This window comes from Lissotriton vulgaris, chromosome 9, assembly GCF_964263255.1.
Source record: "Lissotriton vulgaris chromosome 9, aLisVul1.2, whole genome shotgun sequence".
Lineage (NCBI taxonomy): Eukaryota > Metazoa > Chordata > Amphibia > Caudata > Salamandridae > Lissotriton > Lissotriton vulgaris.
The window spans coordinates 1,184,480,588-1,184,500,131 of record NC_141697.1 but is presented as its reverse complement, the minus strand read 5'-3'; the positions used below and the strand labels follow the sequence as shown (position 1 = coordinate 1,184,500,131).

General features: G+C 43.6%; 1 protein-coding gene across 1 annotated transcript in view; it reads right to left on the bottom strand.

Annotated features, from left to right (window-relative positions):
• Window positions 1-340: 340 nt before the first annotated feature.
• The window catches only part of LOC147692994 (cullin-associated NEDD8-dissociated protein 1-like), a 211,529-nt gene continuing 192,325 nt past the window's right edge, over window positions 341-19,544 (bottom strand). Inside the window, exons 14-15 of the mRNA XM_086939235.1 lie at window positions 7,381-7,488; window positions 341-2,844 (exon numbers count right to left, since the gene is read on the bottom strand). Coding sequence (XP_086795361.1) covers window positions 2,617-2,844; window positions 7,381-7,488 — 336 coding nt within the window. The 3' untranslated portion in view covers window positions 341-2,616. The remainder of the gene's footprint in view (window positions 2,845-7,380; window positions 7,489-19,544) is intronic.

Below are 19,544 nucleotides of genomic sequence, written 5' to 3'. Positions count from 1 at the left end.
TCATTCTGGCCCAAAGTGCTGAAGAGATGCCCCTAGGACAGAGGTAGGTATGCTTGTCAAATTAAAGATGGGACAAAACCTAAAACATTTTAAAGATTAGCATCTTTTGGTATCACCAAACTCCCTTTCCAATGGATATCCACAAGGGGTGTTATCCAGCCAGAAGACACATACACTCCTGATGTTTCAGCGGTTCTTGATGAAATCGCCCATACTCAATACCCCTTAGCCTCAATATGCAGAAACATGTGGAAATGAATTACTTGAGTTAAAAGGAGCAAGCAGATTCACTTTTGAGTTGTGTCAGGCTTGGTGAATAAATGACCGTCACATCCATATCTTGCTTGTTTAATGTTAATCCTTTATTAGATCCATACAAATCATACAACTTGGACATTCTCAGATTTGGATAATATCAGTGACCAGCAAATGATTCACAGCACACAATGAAAAGGAGAAAAAGCTAAGAACAAAAATGCCACTGAATGTGTGACGTATAGCATGCTGTGCTGCAGAACATTCCACACCTAACTATTTAATTTGCACACTAAAAGGCCTGTGCATGATTTATGGATTAGCCATTCTTTACTGGACATTTCTACCTGGTGATACCGTTTGCAGTTCCCAGCTCTCTTTTGGTTCATTCACGTCTTGTTCGGCTAACATCGGCTGGTGAGAGTGGAGTGCTATTTTTTAAACACTACAGTGTTACTTTACCATTCTGACGGTGATTGAGAGGCGTGCTAAACCAGGTCTTAATGTTTCCCTACATATAAATACATACAATTCACCTGATGTATGTGTCCACATCTTAGTCTTAAGGAGCTAAGATTTGATAAGGGACATATATATTCTGTGCTTGAGCAATTCTTAGGGTGGGGAGGGGGGGGGGGTTGGCCTTTATTATGTTTTAGCAGCCAGGTGTCCTTATTTTAAATACTAGACATAAAGAAAGAATGTAAATATAGTAACACCTTATACCTGATCTAAACTGCAGAGGCTTATTTTAGTTCCAATAAAGAAAAAACCCTGCCCCACAGAGGAAGGTGTAATAAAGGATTATCAATGCAAACCAGCTGTAAATTAAAGGTAAAGATAATATCATGGGACAATTAACCTTCTCTGACCTCTCTATCAGACTTAAAAGTGGATTAGATTTTATCACCCAGCCATTACTGATAAGTGACAGTCTTAAATAAACCAAACAGCATCAAGTAGGTAAGAACATGCTTACTGTAACTTCAGCATGTTACATTCATTATCTACCACTTAAGAAGACCACAAGCCTGCAGAATCAGAACTGCACGCAAGAGCCACAAGGCACTTCTTACTGTCACTGGGTTACCACTTGTAACCAAAAAGTTAAATTGTTTGCTCAATAAAGAGTGATGTTCTGAGAAAGCCGACCACGAGGCAGCCACCTGTAGACGTAGACTACGAGGGTGCACTTTCAACAGAATCGAAGCTATGTTGGCACAGAAGAACCACCAAGAAGAAAATCCAATATAGAAGATGAGCCTCCACAAAATGTATTTGAAGGAGATAAAAAATTACTGTAAACGGAAAGATATAGCATATCTTGGTGTCAAAGGTAATCAAAAAGTGGCCAGACTGGATGGTCCTGGAGTTACATAGTAAATGTTTTAAAGTGCATGAAGAACAGACAGATTTTGGATTATGCTTCCCAACATAGATTAGAAACAGGGTGCAAAATGTGTCAAGGGGATTTCTCAGCTAAAGACTCATATGCACCAGTCCAGAACATAAAGCATTCATAAACCTACATCCAAGCCATCTGGTCACTAATAAGATTTTTCGTAAATTTTACTTTTGCAGTTAGCATCCATACCAACACCTAAACATATTTTAAGCCATTATTCTTTTTGTGGTTAGTCTCGGATCTTTTATTTTGAAATTCCTTTTAGTTCAATGCGAATACCCTACACAGCTGTGATGATCAGCGTAAAAGAACAGTCAATTTTGCTGTGTCTTCTTTTTGAACATATATTTCGAGCAGTAGTTTTGTCCAGGACACACACTACACTCTAACGAGTCACAGACACACTCACTGCGTCAGGAGTTTCTTTCGGATCCTTTGCAGTAACTCTTCTACATTTCACAGTAATTCATTTATTGTTTTATTGCGAAGGGTCCTAGGTAGAATGCTAATTCTCCAATTTAAAACCAAAGAGAAAAATTCAGGTTCTGGGCTCTGCAAACATTTTCAGAGTGCATTTTATTAGCGGGTGTAGCGGGCGTTTTAATATGTATTTGAAGATGGCGGAAAATTATGAATTCTGAATTAATGATTGCAACTTTATAAGTATAAGGATAATGTATGGGTACCTTGCCATGCAGTTTAGTTGCACCCTACTCTTTAAGGTTCAGCTCTGATGTAGAATATGCTGCAATTGACTGCGTTGGTCGTCCTGGTCCATTTTCTTGAAAGTGAGCCAGAGGGTACCTTGTTTGCAAAAAGCAAATGTTTAGAAGGTCAGAACTCTGTTCCTAAGCAGAAATGTCTTCACAAATCATTTAAAGTGCTATGAATAAGGCCCCATCTTCAGTGTTTTCTCAATCCTCTCAGTGTATCTCACAAACAGCGATAGTCCCAGCTTAACTAAATTCCATCAGTTCAACACCTGAAATCGATGTTGAATCTTTCTGGATGCTCTCGAAGAGTGACGCCATTTCTGGGTTGGCACTAATGTAGGAGGTGAAGTCTGACATCCCTGGACTCTTCTCCACTTCTGGGATTGTGAGCAAAGCGGCCACAGTTCTCATTGCCGAGCGCTTCAGTTCATCCTGCTTTTCAAACTCCTGTTTCACTGATCCAGCTTTCACCTATAAATAAAGAAAATATGTAGAAATGTATAAAAAACTTGTGTATTGTTTGGTTCAGCCTTCACCTTTAAGTATTTATCCCTGGTCATCAGGCTCTGTCCATGAAACCTTTGTAAGGTCTGTGTTACGTGGTTTTGTCTGTTTTGGTTCAAGTCGACAAAAATAATATTTAAATATAGATTCTTGTATTTTTAGGTCTTTCTTCTCAGCTATCACAAGCTGTTTGATTGTAAAAGACCTTTTGTGGGCTTCCCAAAAACGTATAATGGGCTTAAAGCCTGCCAATTACTTACCGGTGATTTGCTATCATGTGCTTGCATCTTATTTGATGGCTTGCTTTCCTTCCTCTTCTTGTATTTGTCTCTCACCTGCACTTTACCATCCATTTGATTGGCTGACTTGCATTCTTCCTCCACTAACTTTTTATGTAACTTTTTTTTTTTGTTAAGCATTCCATGAGAGTGCATGTATTTTCCAGCTCTCCCCTTGTGCGTTTCTCTTCGTTGCCAAATATCAGCCACACCTGCACTCCTAGTTGCTCTTTTGTGTGCTTCTAACATACCAGACCCCACCACTCTTATGCTCCGAGTTGCCTGCTCCCTTGTGTGCTTTTCCCTGCCTGTGTTGATCTCTCCCTCCATCGCTGCTTTTTATCCCCCCCCCCACCTAGGTTTATTGTTTTATTATTTCACCCCACCTACTCCTCCATTCTACCCCAAAGTCCTTTATTTTCAATTTTGCATGAAGGACATTGCCGCAAATTGCCTTACAAAAAAGCACTTTCGAGCGACTCCAATTAATTTGTTTAATTTACAGATCCACTTCGGATTGGTATAAAAAATGTGCCTGCCTCATTTCATATATGTGTGCATATGTTGTGACGAATATGCGCATTTGCATGATGATGTATGCGCATGCATACATCAACATGCATGTCCTCGCATACTGCATCATAGCTTTTATTCTTTTTTCCCCTTTGGCTTAATCTGCAAAGTGCAACCTATTGGCTTTGCATTGATAGTTTTTTTTTTTTATAAAGCACTACAAATTACCATCTGGTAGGCTCAGAATGCTTTGGGTCAAATATATCAGTCTGGCATACTATCAACAGTTGTATTTAACTGACAGCTAGCAGCAAAGAACCTTTTATGCTGGAACGGTAGAGCCTCAACTAGAAGTCAATGGAGTCAGACAAGGACTTGAAAAGATGGACAGTAGCTGGGTTTAGACATCTAACCAGCAAGACTAGGTTCGAATGGACATCAGAGGTGATAACAATACACTAACTATCCGTCTGCCTGAATAGTTATGTTTTTAGCAACATTCTGAGAAAACCGGTGTCCTGTCTTAGATGCTGTAGGATAGAGCTCCACAAAGATTATCCTTGTGCATGAAGCAAGATTTTTCTCCAAACCTCTTGTAGCAGAACGGCCAAGAGCAGAGTAAACTGTGATTTGTAGATTCTAATCTTCAAAATGGAAGATAAAGGATGAACGACTTAGCCACATAATCTTCTGCTGGGCTATGGAGCCCTTTATGAAGGAGACAAAGGAATATTTTACTGGCAGCCAATAGAGGATCTTTAGAACAGACACAATATGTTCACAGGTTATGAAAGATAAGCAGCCTGATTACGTGTTGATTGAATGGTATGGATGAAGAAAAGAGGTACCATCCAGCCCCTTTTTAGGTCGAGGACCGTAGGCTGCGCTTGCGCAGTTCGGTCCGAAGATTTAATGTTTTTTAGTTAGGGGGCTTGAACCCGCCCCTCTTCTCCATTGGCTGGCCTCGTAAATGCTGGCTAGCCATTGGAGAGGGGCGTCACTCCCTTTAAGCCCCGTCTTTTTCGGATTCGGGTGCGTGTTTTTTGCGTTCTTTCTCACCCTGACGTCATCCGTCACTAAAACAAAAAAAACACGCAGCAATTCCGAAAATGTCGGAGCTTTGCGGCAGCCATTTCAGCCCGACCGCGTCCGGCCCTTGCATCCATCTGCTTGCTTAGTTGGCCATTCTCCCCAGAAGAACTTTAAGCTCCAAGATAACTTCATTTTAGGTTAAATTTGAAAAGTCGTTTTCAAACTTATGCGACCTACAGGCATTTTTTCCACTGGTTGAATCACAATTAGGTTTCGCACAGTGTCACAAATGCTGCGCGGGTAGGCGTCCTGATCAGAACGCCAGTGTTTCTTGCCTTGATTACTTTAGGCCGCTATATGCAGATATTCTCGAGAGGGTTTGGAGGGGCGTTTCGAAGCCCGCGCTGAATGGGAGCTTTGTGCGGGAGCGAGGGCCGAGGATCTATCCTAGCATGAGACATCTGCAGTTAAGCAGCAGATGTTCTCAGAGCCTGCAGCTGCGTCTGCTGCCTTAATCGCACTCATTTGACGGCTCTCCCCAGTGTAATGCAGCGGCTGCGTATCAGATCCCTGCAGACGCTGGAAGCTGAAGGAGAAGGCAAGAAAAGCTTTGACATTCTGTCAGGGGGCTGACAGGACAAAATGGTCTGCTATAAACAACGGTTTGAGCCGTGTAATTTGATGCATCGAGTTTCCTAAGCTTCTCCAGATGCCGAACTCGGCTTGGGATGCAAGCTAAGGGCAGGGCATCAATTCGGTGAATGGAGCGCGGCCTTGTGTAGCCGACGAAAGGGAGCCATTTCTATGCAAATGCAGGGCATAATCTAGTCTCAAACCTGCTGTTTCCTTCCCGCTCCCAGGGCAGGCCTGGCCTATAGGGCACTCTGGGAGGGCTGGACTGACAGGTCAGTGTGTGGGTGTTTGGGAGCGTGTTTTACGGTCTGGTAGCTCCGTTTTCACTCTCAATTTCCATGATATTACCACAGACCTTGCTTGTAGCAAGCACCGATATATAAAGCCCCATTGCCTTGTAAAACACCTATACATGTCTTCGCTAGTTAAAAACCACTCACGTTCAATATTGCTGCGATTTGCAAATGTGGGCCACTTTTTTAAGCAATCTGATTCGCTAATGGTGGTGTGTGGGGAAGGGTGACACTTTTATTCTGATGCCCAGCTTATTTTCTGTCCCAGTCCGACTTGCCCGTTCCCCCAACAGTTCTGAGCTGTCAACATTACATTGTAACATATCTGCATCACCTTGAGAATTGACAGAATTAGAAATGCTAATTCAGTGCAGGTATAACATCAAATCATCATTACTCCTTCCCTGCAAACAATGCCAAACAGCATCAGAAAACAGGGAGGTTATTACAATCAGCAAGACAGTCACACACATTTTAAGAATAATGATGTTTGCCCTGGCGATGAAAATGTACTGTATGTTACTTGTTGAAATAGCCAATAGAAAGATTTATATTTATATTTTTTGCTATTTCTTTTGACATAAACCATTTTTTTAAAGATATTTAAACATACACTGGAAACACAACAAGCCAAATAAACAAAACATTATAGGACATAGTATATCAGTTTTTTGTCTAAAAGACAACCAAGTTAGATTATGCTCAGAGGTACTGGTTTTGCTGCAACTATGGGTAAAGAATTTGTACAGAACCTGAGCTATATTTATGTTATTGTAGCATAATGTGTTATGTTTGTATATCGACAATATATTGTGTCATTTAATGTTTTTTCATTTGACTTGGTGTGTTCCCAGAGTATGTTTAAATATCTTTAAAAAATTGGTTTATGTCAATAAATGTTTGCAAAAACCTATCCAAAATGAACGTAATCAACTAAAAGTGAATACCAATTTAAAAAAAGATTTTTTCAGATCAGATTGATTAGGTTTTTTGATCTTTGCATGAAAGGATTAATTAATGATCATCAGTATTGGCATTTTTTGTGGTGGTTTCTAGTTGAGTGGCCTGGCTTTACTGATTAAGGGCTAAACCCTTTTGTGTTTTGAGCTATAAATGCTCTGCATGATGAATATGTGGCGAGAAAGGCTCCCTACGGCAAATGTTTTGAACTTTGAAGGCTTTGCATGTTGACTTTGATGTGCTTTCAATCGATAGTATGTTCGTGGGCGGACTACTTTTGGCCAAAGGAATTCTTCACTTTCTTGTACCGTTCATGGTCAGGGCTTGTGACTTTGCATTCAAAGACTAGGACCCTGCATGATCGCAGTCTGTGTCCCGTCAAGGTCAGTGCCCGAGACTCTGCGTGGTCAGTGTTTATGTTTCTTCATGATCCCAGTTGTTGGATCCTGGGTGTTAGTAACCAGCATGTGTGCAGTCTCGGTCCTTGAATGGTCACAGACCTGGAATTATCACAGCTCAAGTGCCGGCAGACTTGAAGATTTATGTGGGACATCTGCCATAATGTGTTGCATGGTTGCAGCTAAACCCTCCGCTTGTGCTTCAATAAAATGTAAGTACAATTATTGTGTTGGACTACGCTTGGTCTGCAAAACTGGTGACTTGCAGTAAGTAGTCTGCATTGTTATTTATTTTACTAAGCTAGCCCTGCATAATTAATGATTTGCACTTAGCAGTATCAGCATAGTTAGTGGTCTGCAATGTAAAGGCTCTTGGTTACTATACACAATACATACCTTTGCGGTGCAGGTTGCCCTCAGAGGCTCAATCAGTCGGTCCAGTCTTTGCAGCACTGCATTGGGGCACAATGTAGATAACCGTGCCAGCATAATGAATGTCAGCATCTGTGCAAAAGAATAAGTGATACTAAGTACATGCTCAAGAATAGATATATGTGCTAGTTTTTATGGTCTGAGTGAGAATGTGTGCGGCTGAAGGATGGCCATTCCAATGCAAGTGGTGTGGAAGACGGCTGTGTCACATGTGGTCTTTGAGGAGATCATATTAGCTACTGTCTATGGGAATACATTGGAGAAAAGGGAGCAGGGTCCTCGGAGAAATGCCTCCCTGCCACACTTGATGCCTGAAAAAGGCTAGACGGTCAGTACCAGTCACACACAACTATCCTTAATAAAATGATGGTGTGTTACTGAATGGATGGTACCTTTTAATAACAGCAGACGGCAGTTAATCAATGATGTGCTCCACTGGCAGTATACATAGATACTTTTTCCTTTGTCACAATCTGCTCTTCTACAGGGCTCAGTGAGGGGTATATTGAAGGTTGAAGGATTCATGCACCTACTTTTATCTGCCCACTCAGTTAAAAAAACTAAAAACATGCCTGCCATTACATCTAATGATGCAATTTTATTATCTGCATATCCTCTGAATAAAGTTTTTCCAAAGTTGATTAAATAAAGCTGTGCTTGGAATGACATAGATATTAAGAGACAACACTGAACATAATCAGAGGTTGATCACAGATTTTGCAATATAGATAAATCCACATGGTGCTACTGGAGGCCAAAACCCAATGTACGCAGGTCACCAATCTGGAAACAACACTTGTGAAATAATGTCCAATCTCATGCACAATGTGGAGAAAATTCCTTTAAGCAGGACAAATGTTAATGCTACATGTTATCTACTGATTTTGCATTTCATGCAAATAAAGTATTATGTGTAGTAATAGCAATAAAGCATTATTTTCATGCTTATTAGCAGCTGTGTTTTCAGTTCTTTCGGTAGCATGGCTGAACTATTTCCGATGCTGGTGCTTTTCTGTCTGGCACTTTATTCATTTTAATTTCTTCTCGTTATTTCAGACATTTACTGCTGGCCTGCTTGTCGTTTTCTGATAATCAACTTATAATAATTAGCCAGATATGATGATGCCTGCAGCAGATGGTTTGCCAGCTACCTTAGGAACAGTTTTGAGATGTAGTAACTGACCTGGGCACGCAAGAGGGAACTGGTGCAGACATCCAAGTCCCTTTTGTGATTGTGGACAGGGGATGGGTTGATCCTTTCAAAATGAACTGTAAAGTTAGTGGTGTCCTGATCACTTCATAGAACACTAGTTTTCCAAGTTTAAATTATTCAGGCTGTCTCGTTGACAGTGTCAGAAGACACAGATTTATAATAGCACCCTTTGCAGTCTGTTCACTTCAAAATGTGAGCTGCTAGGCAGTAAATGAGGTGGAAAGGCTTTGACCTCCAATCCCCTTAAAGGCTACCAGAGCTTCAATGTGTAAAGCACTAAAAGTGAAATATATCAGCGTTTAATATAAAAGGAGGAAAGAGTACTGCAAGTAAATCTATAAAACCACCAAAGCTAGAGAATGTAGTTAGAAGTCTGTAACTTTCTATTCTTTAGCAGTGGGTTTTTCTTAGTCATATGCAAGAATTTGGACAAACAAGGAGCAGCAGAAAATAGCAGAAGGCAGGAATGAGGTGAACCTTGATTAAAAAGTTTCCTACTCAGCAGCTATCATACTCTTGTTTTGGATCTGCATTCCAGATCCATGTAGAAATGTTGAGGTCCCCCTGTTTTGCTGTGCCGCAGCACAGCGTTATGCATGTTGTTATCCAGCTCCCTGGATCACATGTATGACTTTGTTGTTACGTTAAAAAGCAACATAATGATTATAGGATATGCCAAAGTTTTTGGTTCTAGTTATGCGATACATATTTTAATATCCAGCGTGTGAGTAGAGTCCTTTCAACTGGAGTAACAGGATTTTGGAAGAATTCATAGCACAAATATGAAATCTAACCTACAATTGAATGTGCTCAAATGGAGAAGCCAAAAACCTACCAAGGACAGCATTCAGTTCGCATGTTAAGGAAGAAGCCAAAACCAGTGGCAAATTCAGAATAGGACTGCATGAATTCTTTGACATTGAGCTGGCAAAGATTGACAAAGTGTTGACTATATTATGAAGTTTAAAAAAAATGAAGTGAGAAGTGGATGTCAGATTGAGTCCTATTTTTGGCAAATGTAACATGCTGGGGAAGAATTTGGAAAGGCGCCACGAACACCTACATTCTTGGTCCTCAGCAGGAGTCAGCTGGATTGTGGTGCAGCACTGAGATGCAACACATGGCTGGTGTCCCCGTCCAAAGAGAGCTGCGTGCACCTCGAGTATGAATGGTGCTGCAGTCAACATACTTAGGACTGTGCACCAGTACTGCACTGCCATTGCTGCAGTCAACATACTTAGGACTGTGCACCAGTACTGCACTGCCATTGCTGAGGTAATGAGGGTTTAGCTCTCTTCAATTGCCACATGGCTGCTTAATCAGACTATTCGGTTGCACATCCCCATGGGTTATGACAAGCATTTGGAGCTTGCGAACACTGCAAATATGTCTATCGCAAGTTGTGTTCCACTGTTGAAAAATTATATTCAGATCTTTACTGTCCAGCTGCCATTCGAGAGAAGGTCAAGAAATAGTACACATCCCAGACTAGCATGGCAAAAGAGTCCATGGAAAATACTTTCCTGCCCAAGTGAAGGGGAAAACTTGGATAACAATATTGAAACCTTGTGATTTTATTGGTTTCATAGTGGCAAAACCAGGCGATTCACTTAATTGCACTACTCTCACAGAAGATCTCTTACCATACAGCAGTATTTATATATCACACCAGTCTCAACTGCTGAACTGGGGAGCCCGACTCTTGAAGGTATGACTTATTGTCATCTCAGTCTTCACTAAGACAATTTTACAATAATTCAATCAGGAAAGACTGTGCCAAAAAGCTGTATGAAAACAAATTACAAGCAGTGCTAATTATCACACCTATATCCTTGTCTTTAGTCTAATGCCATTGGCATAAGCATGTTGGTCTTTAATTATGACAAATACTGGAAGATAGACAAGTGAAGTGATTTAAGGCCAGAGGACCATTCCCTGTTATTCTTCTTAAGAAAGTGGTTCTTAGACAATGGGAGGTGTTCTCAGAGTGAGTTCAACGCTGTTCCTCCTATAACTGGATTTCAGGCTTGGGAATCTTCCTATATGTACAACTGAAGGGACGGAAATTTGAATACGTAAATGTTACTTACTGTAGAAGCTCCTGTTTATAAGCTGCACAGCACTTTCAATCACGCAAACTTCTGAACATCTCCTTGCCCATGCCAGGCCATACAATAGTTTCCAGTGCTAGCTGAAGAAAAAGATCTCTGAAAGGACAGTACTACACTCTCTGGTGTTGATGCTTAGCTTTTTAGCTCTCCTTTGGTGTTAAGGCACATTCTTTAGAAAATGAGCTTGCACTAAACGTGCTGTTTTTACAATTAATGAACAACTCAAAAAATGCATGTGCTCCGGGCCTGAAACCGCCTGCCCATAGCATTATTTAAACGAAATCGGAATTTCTTGGCAACAATATCGCTTCCTAAGTTTAAAAATATCACAGAATGTGGGTCTATTTCTCAAATTTTTACATGGTGCATACTGATATCAATTTGTAAAAAAAGGGACCACCAAACAATGATTGATTTATCAGACTGCTTGCTGCTGCTGAAAGCAACTGTTTGCTAAGGTAATTGGATGAAGACTAAATAACTTGCCCCCTCCCCCCCCCCCCTGGTAATAGGTCTTGTGCAGCACAATGGAAAACATAATTACACTGAAGATAATACTTATCAATTTAACAAAAAAAGTTGAAGCCAGTACCCCTGCTGTGTTGACTATACAACAACCTTTGACTGCGAAGATAAGACTACACTATTTGGAAAATTATAGGGTTTGGGTATTGACCTGCCTATACTTTCCTTGATCAATTCCCTGCACTCAAGAAACAGGGATGAAGATTAAAATCAATTGGAATCGATCATGACTTCATAGAAAGTAACTCTGAATGGGCTACAACAAGCGTGTATTCTAGCCCCCTTTTTAATGTATATGTGGCTGACATGTTATCACATATGCATTCCATTAGATGCTTTCGCAGAGGTCGGGTGGGCATATTATTATATCAATAAAATGGGCAAGAAGAAGGACATCGATTCCTCCTATATAGGTAATGCTAAGATTGAAATTATCATGACCTGGGAGTATCTTAGTATGTTATTTACTGCCACTTAGATCTCATTTCAAAGATCTGGCTATCAAAGTCAAGAGAACTGTAGCAGACATGAAGGTTTTTCAGTTTAAATTTGGCTGGGGTAGATGAGCGACATTATTTAAGGTTTTATTAAGTAAAATATGGGCAATGCTCTTGTATGTATCCATCTCCTCAGACAGGAAAAGTACAGAACGTAAGATAGGCCTGAATGCAAAGCCATTAGAAAACTATTCCAGTTTGTCGGCTACATCGCAATGATTGTTAATATTAGAAATGGGTCTTCCTGCTGAATCAAAATTAGCAATCTTAGCAAATTTAAATTACATACATCAAATCTATTAAATTATTAGTAATCGGGTTGCAGACTGGATATTCCTCCCCCTATCAGCAGAGAATTGCACCACTACTAGAGCAGATACATCTCAAGTGAGCATCGACTGTCAAGATTTAAAACAATGGTTCACAAAAAAAGAACTATGAAATGAGCTTTCAGGATGATTTAACAGACTTGACTAATTAAAAATGGACAGAATTTTAAATACTTATATTGCTGCTAACCATACCATGCTGAGATATTTACCTTCAGGTTTACGTCCTTAATTCTGAAGGGATTTCATGAGATTTAGACAGGTAGATATTTTGGTGGCCAAGAGACACTGGCAAGTAGCTCCAACTACAAATTCAAGGTGTTGTTTATGTAAATTAGCCTGTGAGTTTTTATCACAAGTTATAACATTATGTCCCAGTATAAAGATTACCAGGAAGTATTAATTAATTAATATTTTTAAGCTTTTTAGTGTTAGGAGAGTAAATGAAGCTTTTAATGTATTCCTACTTTGGGATGACAATAAAATCGGTTACAGAGTTGTAAAATAATAGTGTTACAACAAATACTTAGGAAGCTGTTACCAGTAGTGCATAGTTAAGACAATACTAGCAATGCCTAATGAACTTTAGATTTTCTGGATGGAGGGCCCATATAACATAGTCATTGCTAGTGGAAGGATGAATTGGAGAACATCCACTCATAGAATAGCATCTTATGATTGGACCAAGCATTTATTCTTCGTTTTTCATTATGTAAATATAATTTTCAGAATAATAGCAACCAATGACAAGGCGAAGGATTTATTGTGCCCTTGTCTGCACACTTGAATACCATACATCATAAGGATATTGCAAGTTGCAGAAGAGTTCCGTGACCAAATCGAAGAACTTTATTTGACCAAGGAACTTCGAGGTGACTTGATATTCACTTTTAGAGCATGGTAGAGGGTATTTTATTATTTATAATATGTGGTTCCACCATCACTGTTCCCACAAACTGCTTAACGTGATGTCTTGCTCTTTCTTATGAAAAAATATAGTTACAGATATGAAGAATACAATCAAAATCTGTATAGCAAAATTAATTACACCAAAAATAACTTAGTAGTTTGTTGGAAAAAAGATATTAGAATCAGTTTAATGCAAACCAGATTAAATAAATATGCAGAGAGGTCCTGTCTTCCCTGTAATGACCTGTAGTGTGCAAAAACAAATATGTTGCCATAAATGTCTTCTTCCTGCTAATTACCGTTCAAAGTAGAAAAACAGATCAAGAGAATGAAAGGCCTGTTATTATTTTTGTAACTGTTTAAATTGCGGTAGTAACTCTGCTCTGTGACCTGACTTTTTCCTTGCTGATGGCAGCAGTAGCAGGCATTAAAACATATTACAGGTGACTACAGATGTCACAACCTACCTGTAACAAGGAAATTAGAGACTGGTTTATACAGGGAATGCAATCGTCGAGATAATATAATAAAATAATGATTAGTACATCCAAATAGTACACTACTAATTTAATTCTCAGATTATGTGTAATTATATAATGCAATGGCAGATGTATGCAGCTGCGGTATTATTCCACTGAGAAATCGTGCTAGCTAAACATAGAGCTAAAAAACAGAATTGTCAGACTATACATAGTTTTTTAAACATACTTTTACTGGTTTCTGTATATATAGTTTCAAGTGCAGTACAAATATAGTACCTTCCGTTCCCATCCGGCTCCACCCTAATCAGATGGGATAGCATTTACAGTTTCGAAAAGGTCCATCAGGAGGAAAAACCTAATTTGAGTACTTGAGGTTTCAGAGTACATATAACAGAGGTGGCGTGTTGCCAAATGCTGTGAGGAAATCAACCAGGTTACAATAGTAAAGAAGAACAAAAAGGTAAAGAACCGATTAACCTGGTGGGGCGGGAAAATTGAGGTGAGACAGGGATTGTTAGGATCAGGAATGGTGTTGTCTATTCTACTTAATATAGGATATGCATCTAAGTGGGAGGAGGGCCCCAGTTTGGAGAACATCTGGGAAGGAAGGGGGCGGGTGAGGTAAAGGAGGCTGTGCTGAAACACAGTATTAGTCTGGGTCCCCCTCCTCTCTCTCTCAGGAGTATCTGAAAGTTACCAGAGCCATCTGGTTGGAGGCATTCCACCAATATAGCATCCCACACTTGTGCACATTTTGGTGATCGGAGTCCGATTCGCTTTGCAGAGCTCTGCCTTCCCATTCTGCCCATTAAACCACCTCCATGAGCCCTAGTAGGAGGCTAGGTCCTCAAGGGGTTTTCTAGGTGATCACCAATTGACAGCGTGCCAAGAGCAGTGCCAAGTGCATGAACCTGGTGGATTAGGTTCACCCAGGGTTTGAAGGAAAGAGGCGTAATAGGCAATAAATCAGGGTTTTCTGGATGTGTCGACCCATATCTATGGTTATTTAACTTGTTACAGTGTCCCAGTAAATATGGTGGGACAGGCAATTCCACACCATGTGGTATAATTCTGCACCTTCTGTGTCAAATCGGGGGCACGTCGCACGTGCCTCAGGGAACATTGCATGTAACCTTTTGGGGATGAAGTAGGCTCTGTAAAGGAAGTATTGCTGTATATAAGTTTGAATTTGCAATTTCTGGATATGCGTGGAGCGGCCAATAGGATATTATCCCAGGCTTTTTATGTTATCAGAGTGTCAATATTCTCCGTCCAGCGGTGGCGCTGACCCCACAGTTGTATCTTGTCGCTGGAGTGTATTGTAGAGTAGAGAAATCGTTTTACGGGTCATAGTTTAGATGACCTGAAGGGAATCATGTACCGCGTGCCCATCTCCCCGACTCACACCGCAGCATAATTTCCTAGGGACTAGATACAGGTGTGGGGACTGAAAATATTTGGAGTAAGTAACTTCTACTGAGGCAAAACTCATACCACTCATGTTCGTGTGACCTCTCTGTACCCCTAGGTATATTACTTTACAATGGACTCTAAAGTGACAGGGCAGCCCACTCGGAATACCTCGCTCGATAAGACTCACTCAGCAACAACCCCCTTTTATTGACAATGTATTGGATTCTCTTAAACCATTACCTGTGGAAAAAGGGGTTAACAAAAGTATAGCCTGAGTCATATGAGTTTGTCAGTCATGCCAGGGAAGGCCTGGTGTCAGAGCTGGTGCTGCTCCCAATGATTGTGCTGGTACCCTCCTCAGAGCCAGTCGCCTTCTCGGGGCTACCCCTGGGACATGTGATCCTTTCGGCCACCTCAAGCCTTTTGCAGTGTGACCTGCGTACCTCTCCCTCGGTGTGGACAGGATCTCCTGCGTCTGCAGTGTTCTCGAGGGGCAGACTCGGGGGGAGGCATCAGATTGGGTCGTAGTAATTTAGCCACTGCCATACCTCCTCCAGGGTGAGAAAAATATATACTTCCTGTCCTAGAGCACTCGTTTAGCTCGGAACAGCAGTGCATACGGAATCCCAGATCTCTGTGTCTCTTGTTCACCATCAAGAAGGAAGTTCCCTACTTCTGAACTTCAGCTGTAAAATGGGTAAAACGGAGACTCAAGCATTATCCAGCTAGAAGGGAGTATTGCTGTATTCCTGTTGTAAGAGAACGTCTTGATCCCTGTAGTGTAACAGCTGGACATACGGGGACAGGCTGGTACTCTGTGTGCACCCTCCAGGGCATAATATCTGGACAAGCTTTTCTGGGCTACTGCCTCCTGTAGCCAGTCCTCTAGGATCGTGAACCTTCACGCCCCCTCAAACCGCTCCGGTAGGCCCACCACGCTGATGTTATTTCATCATGCTATACCCTTCCATCAGTGTACTCAGAATTGCTGGGCTCAGCACCAAATGTTCTGACTCCACCTGGCGGACACAGTCTGCTATCTTCCTATGATCATCCTGTAGCAACCCAATGTCCACTACTGAGTCTATTTAGCTCACAAGTACGTCGCTAGTGGAGCTTCTGACAGCTAAAATGGTATCCAGTTTGTCAGCGGGGATCTGTGCGGTGGCGGGGGAGCGCTATTCGCTACCGCACCGCCATCCGCTTTATGGCGCTGACAGCGCCCCAAGATTCTGCTCATTGGTGGGGTGAGTATGCTAGAGGGAAGACGAAACAGGCCTCGGGATAGGCAGCCCTCTGCGCCATATGAGAGAGGATAGGGTAGGGTCCCCGCAGTGTATAGGGTGCGCTTTGAGCTCAGTCCCTGCTGTTCCATTAGAGCTCATGGGTCCAGGGTAAACAGTTTGCTGGTCAGCGGTGATCTGCAACCAGTGGCGATCCGCATGTTGCAGGAGATGGGGAAGAGGCAGCAGCACACAGCATAGAGTCTTTTATCCCATGTAGGGGTTCCAGGGCAACAAAAACGGTGGTCGCACCCCCTGAAGAGAGATAGGTGCAACACTAACAGCTAGATGGCCCTCTACCAAGAGGCTGCAGTGCAATCTCCTGGTCTCAATAGTGATGCCGCCAGTCAAACCTCTGCAAGGGATCTTGTCGCGAGGCAGCTTAGAGTCACCCAGCATTCTTCTAACCTAGCCTGCAAACAGAGGGTGAAGTCACAGCGCAAGCCCAGACATCTGAAGCACAAGTTACTACCTGTGTAACGATATATCTGTAAGAGACATTAGTTAGTGATAGTTTCCTTACCTTAGAATATCCCCAGGCGTCAGACTGGATCCGGAAACTTTTGCGTAGCAGTACCCTTGCGCGTCGGTAGGCGTCGTCTGCGGCTCCGCGTCCGTCGTCGGCGCCGTGATGACGTGGGAGTACTTAGACGCCGCCTCCGCGTGCTGACGTCAGTTCTTAGACACAGCTTTTCTGCGCCAGAAGCGCAGAGCCATGCCAAAAACCAACACTGGTGCCATGAAACTAGGGCCCTGAAAGGGGATGACCTTAACCCTAGATATCGGTTCGCAGAACGGGGAGGATCGGTGGGTCGGTAAGGAATCTATCACTAACTAATGTCTCAAGTAGTAACTTGTCCATCTGAAAGAGACACGTTAGTGATAGATTCCTTACCTTAGAATAGATACCCCAGCAATACCATCCCCGTGGTGGTGGGTCTGCGAACCAATAATCACACCAGAAAGTCCTGGAGGACGGAACGGCCAAAGTAGCCGTCCCTCCGGACTTGACTGTCCAGGCAATAGTGTCTTGCAAACGTGTGCAGCGAGGCCCACATAGCCGCCTGGCAAATGTCCTGCAAGGGCACACCTCGGCCCAAGGCAGTTGTAGTGGCCGTGGCTCGAGTGGAATGAGCCCTCAGCCCAACAGGGGGTTCCTTCTTAGCCAAGGAGTAACATGCCTGGATGCACAAGATAATCCACCGGGAGATGGTCCGCTTGTGCACCGCTTTCCCTTTCTTAGCGCCCGCGAATCCAACAAAGAGTTGATCATCCACCTGGAACTGTTGTGTGCGATTCAGATAAAATGAGAGCGCACGTTTTGGGTCCAGATGGTGGAGCCTCTCCTCCTCTCTCGAGGGGTGCAGAGGCGGAAAGAAGGTAGGCAACGTGATGGATTGCCCAATGTGGAAGGCCGTGACTACCTTGGGTAGGAAGGAGGGCCTAGTCCGTAACACAACCTTGTCCGGATGGATTGAAAGGAAAGGAGGCTTACAAGATGGAGCCTGGAGCTCACTCACTCTCCTGCAGAGGTGATGGCTACCAGGAAGACAGTCTTCAAAGAAAGAAGGCGAAGAGGACAGTTGTGAAGTGGCTCAAAGGGAGCGCACATCAGAAACGTAAGAACCAGGTTCAAGTCCCACTGAGGCATCACGAAGGGAACAGGAGGAAACGTATGAGGGATGCCCTTCAGGAATCGATTAACGATAGGGGACTTGAACAAAGAAGGTTGGTCAGGCAGCCTCAGAAAGGCTGAAAGAGCCGAAAGGTAGCCCTTGACAGTGCCCAGAGCAGAGCCCTGCTGGGCAAGAGAGAGAAGAAAGAGGAGAACCTCAGAAAGAGGGGCATTGAGGGAATCCACAGCCTTTGCTGTGCACCATGCCACAAATCTGTTCCACCTGCAGGCGTATACCGACTATGTGGAGGGACGCCTGGCTGCCAGAATGATGTTACAGACTTCAGGAGGGAAGTCAAATGGCCTCAACTGTCGCCGCTCAATCTCCAAGCATGGAGGTGGAGACTGGACAGGTTCGGGTGGAGGACCGTACCCTGCTGCTGCGACAGAAGGTCCTCCTGAAGAGGCAGACAAACCGGGGGATCGACTGACATACTGAGTAGCTCGGGATACCAGTACCTTTGTGCCCAGTCCAGAGCCACAAGGATGACTTGTGCCCGGTCGCGCTTGATTTTCTTCAGCACTCTGGGCAGAAGTGGTATAGGCGGAAAGGCGTACAACAGACCGCAGCTCCACTCGCGACGAAAAGCGTCTCCGAGCGAGTGCCGCCTTGGAAATTCCAACGCGCAGAACTGATGACATTGCGCGTTCTCTTCCGTGGCGAATAGATCTAACCAAGGCTCTCCCCACTGCTGAAAGAGACCTTGCGCCACGTCCGAGTTCAGACGCCATTCGTGATCCATCGAGCACCGTCGGCTGAGTTCGTCCGCCCTGGGGTTCAGAGAACCTGTCAGGTGTTGAACCATCAGAGTCACGCCCTGATGTTCCAGCCATTGCCAGAGGCGCAGAGCCTCCTGGCAGAGGGTCCACGACCCCACCACGCCCTGTTTGTTGCAGTACAACATGGCGGTGGTGTTGTCCGTGAACACTTGCACTACACTCCCTCGGACAGACGGGAGGAATGCCTTCAGTGCTAGACGAATCGCCCGCAGCTCCAATAGGTTGATATGGAACAGGGACTCCGCCGGAGACCAGAGGCCTCTGATCTCCGCCTCTCCCAAGTGGCCTCCCCAGCCCTGGAGGGACGCGTCCGTCACAACTACGTGCTCCGGTTGGGGAAGGGAGAGGGATCTGCCGTTGACCCAATCACGGTCCATGAGCCACCACTGCATCTGTCTCGCAGCGCCCTCCGAGATCAGGACATGGTCGGACAGGTTGCCCTGATGCTGGGCCCACTGAAACTTCAGGTCCCACTGCAGAGCCCGCATCCGCCACCGTGCGTGATGCACCAGAAGGCTGCAGGAGGCCATCAGCCCCAGAAGCCGCAGCGTCAACCTGACCGAAACTCGGGATAAAGGCCGGAAGATCTGAATCAGAGCCTGTGTATCCCGAACCCGCTGTTCGGGCGGGTAAACCTGAAACTGCGCCGAGTCGAGAACCGCTCCGATGAAAAGGAGCTTCTGAGAGGGGCACAGGTGTGACTTCGGCACATTGATGGAAAATCCCAGCTGGTGCAGGAGATCCGCCGTAGTCTGGAGGTGGCTGACAACTGTCTGAGGCGAGCCCGCCTTCAACAACCAGTCGTCTAGGTAGGGGAAGACTGACACCCCTAACCTGCGCAGATGAGCTGCAACCACCGCCATCACCTTCGTGAACACCCGTGGGGCGCTGGTAAGGCCGAAGGGGAGCAC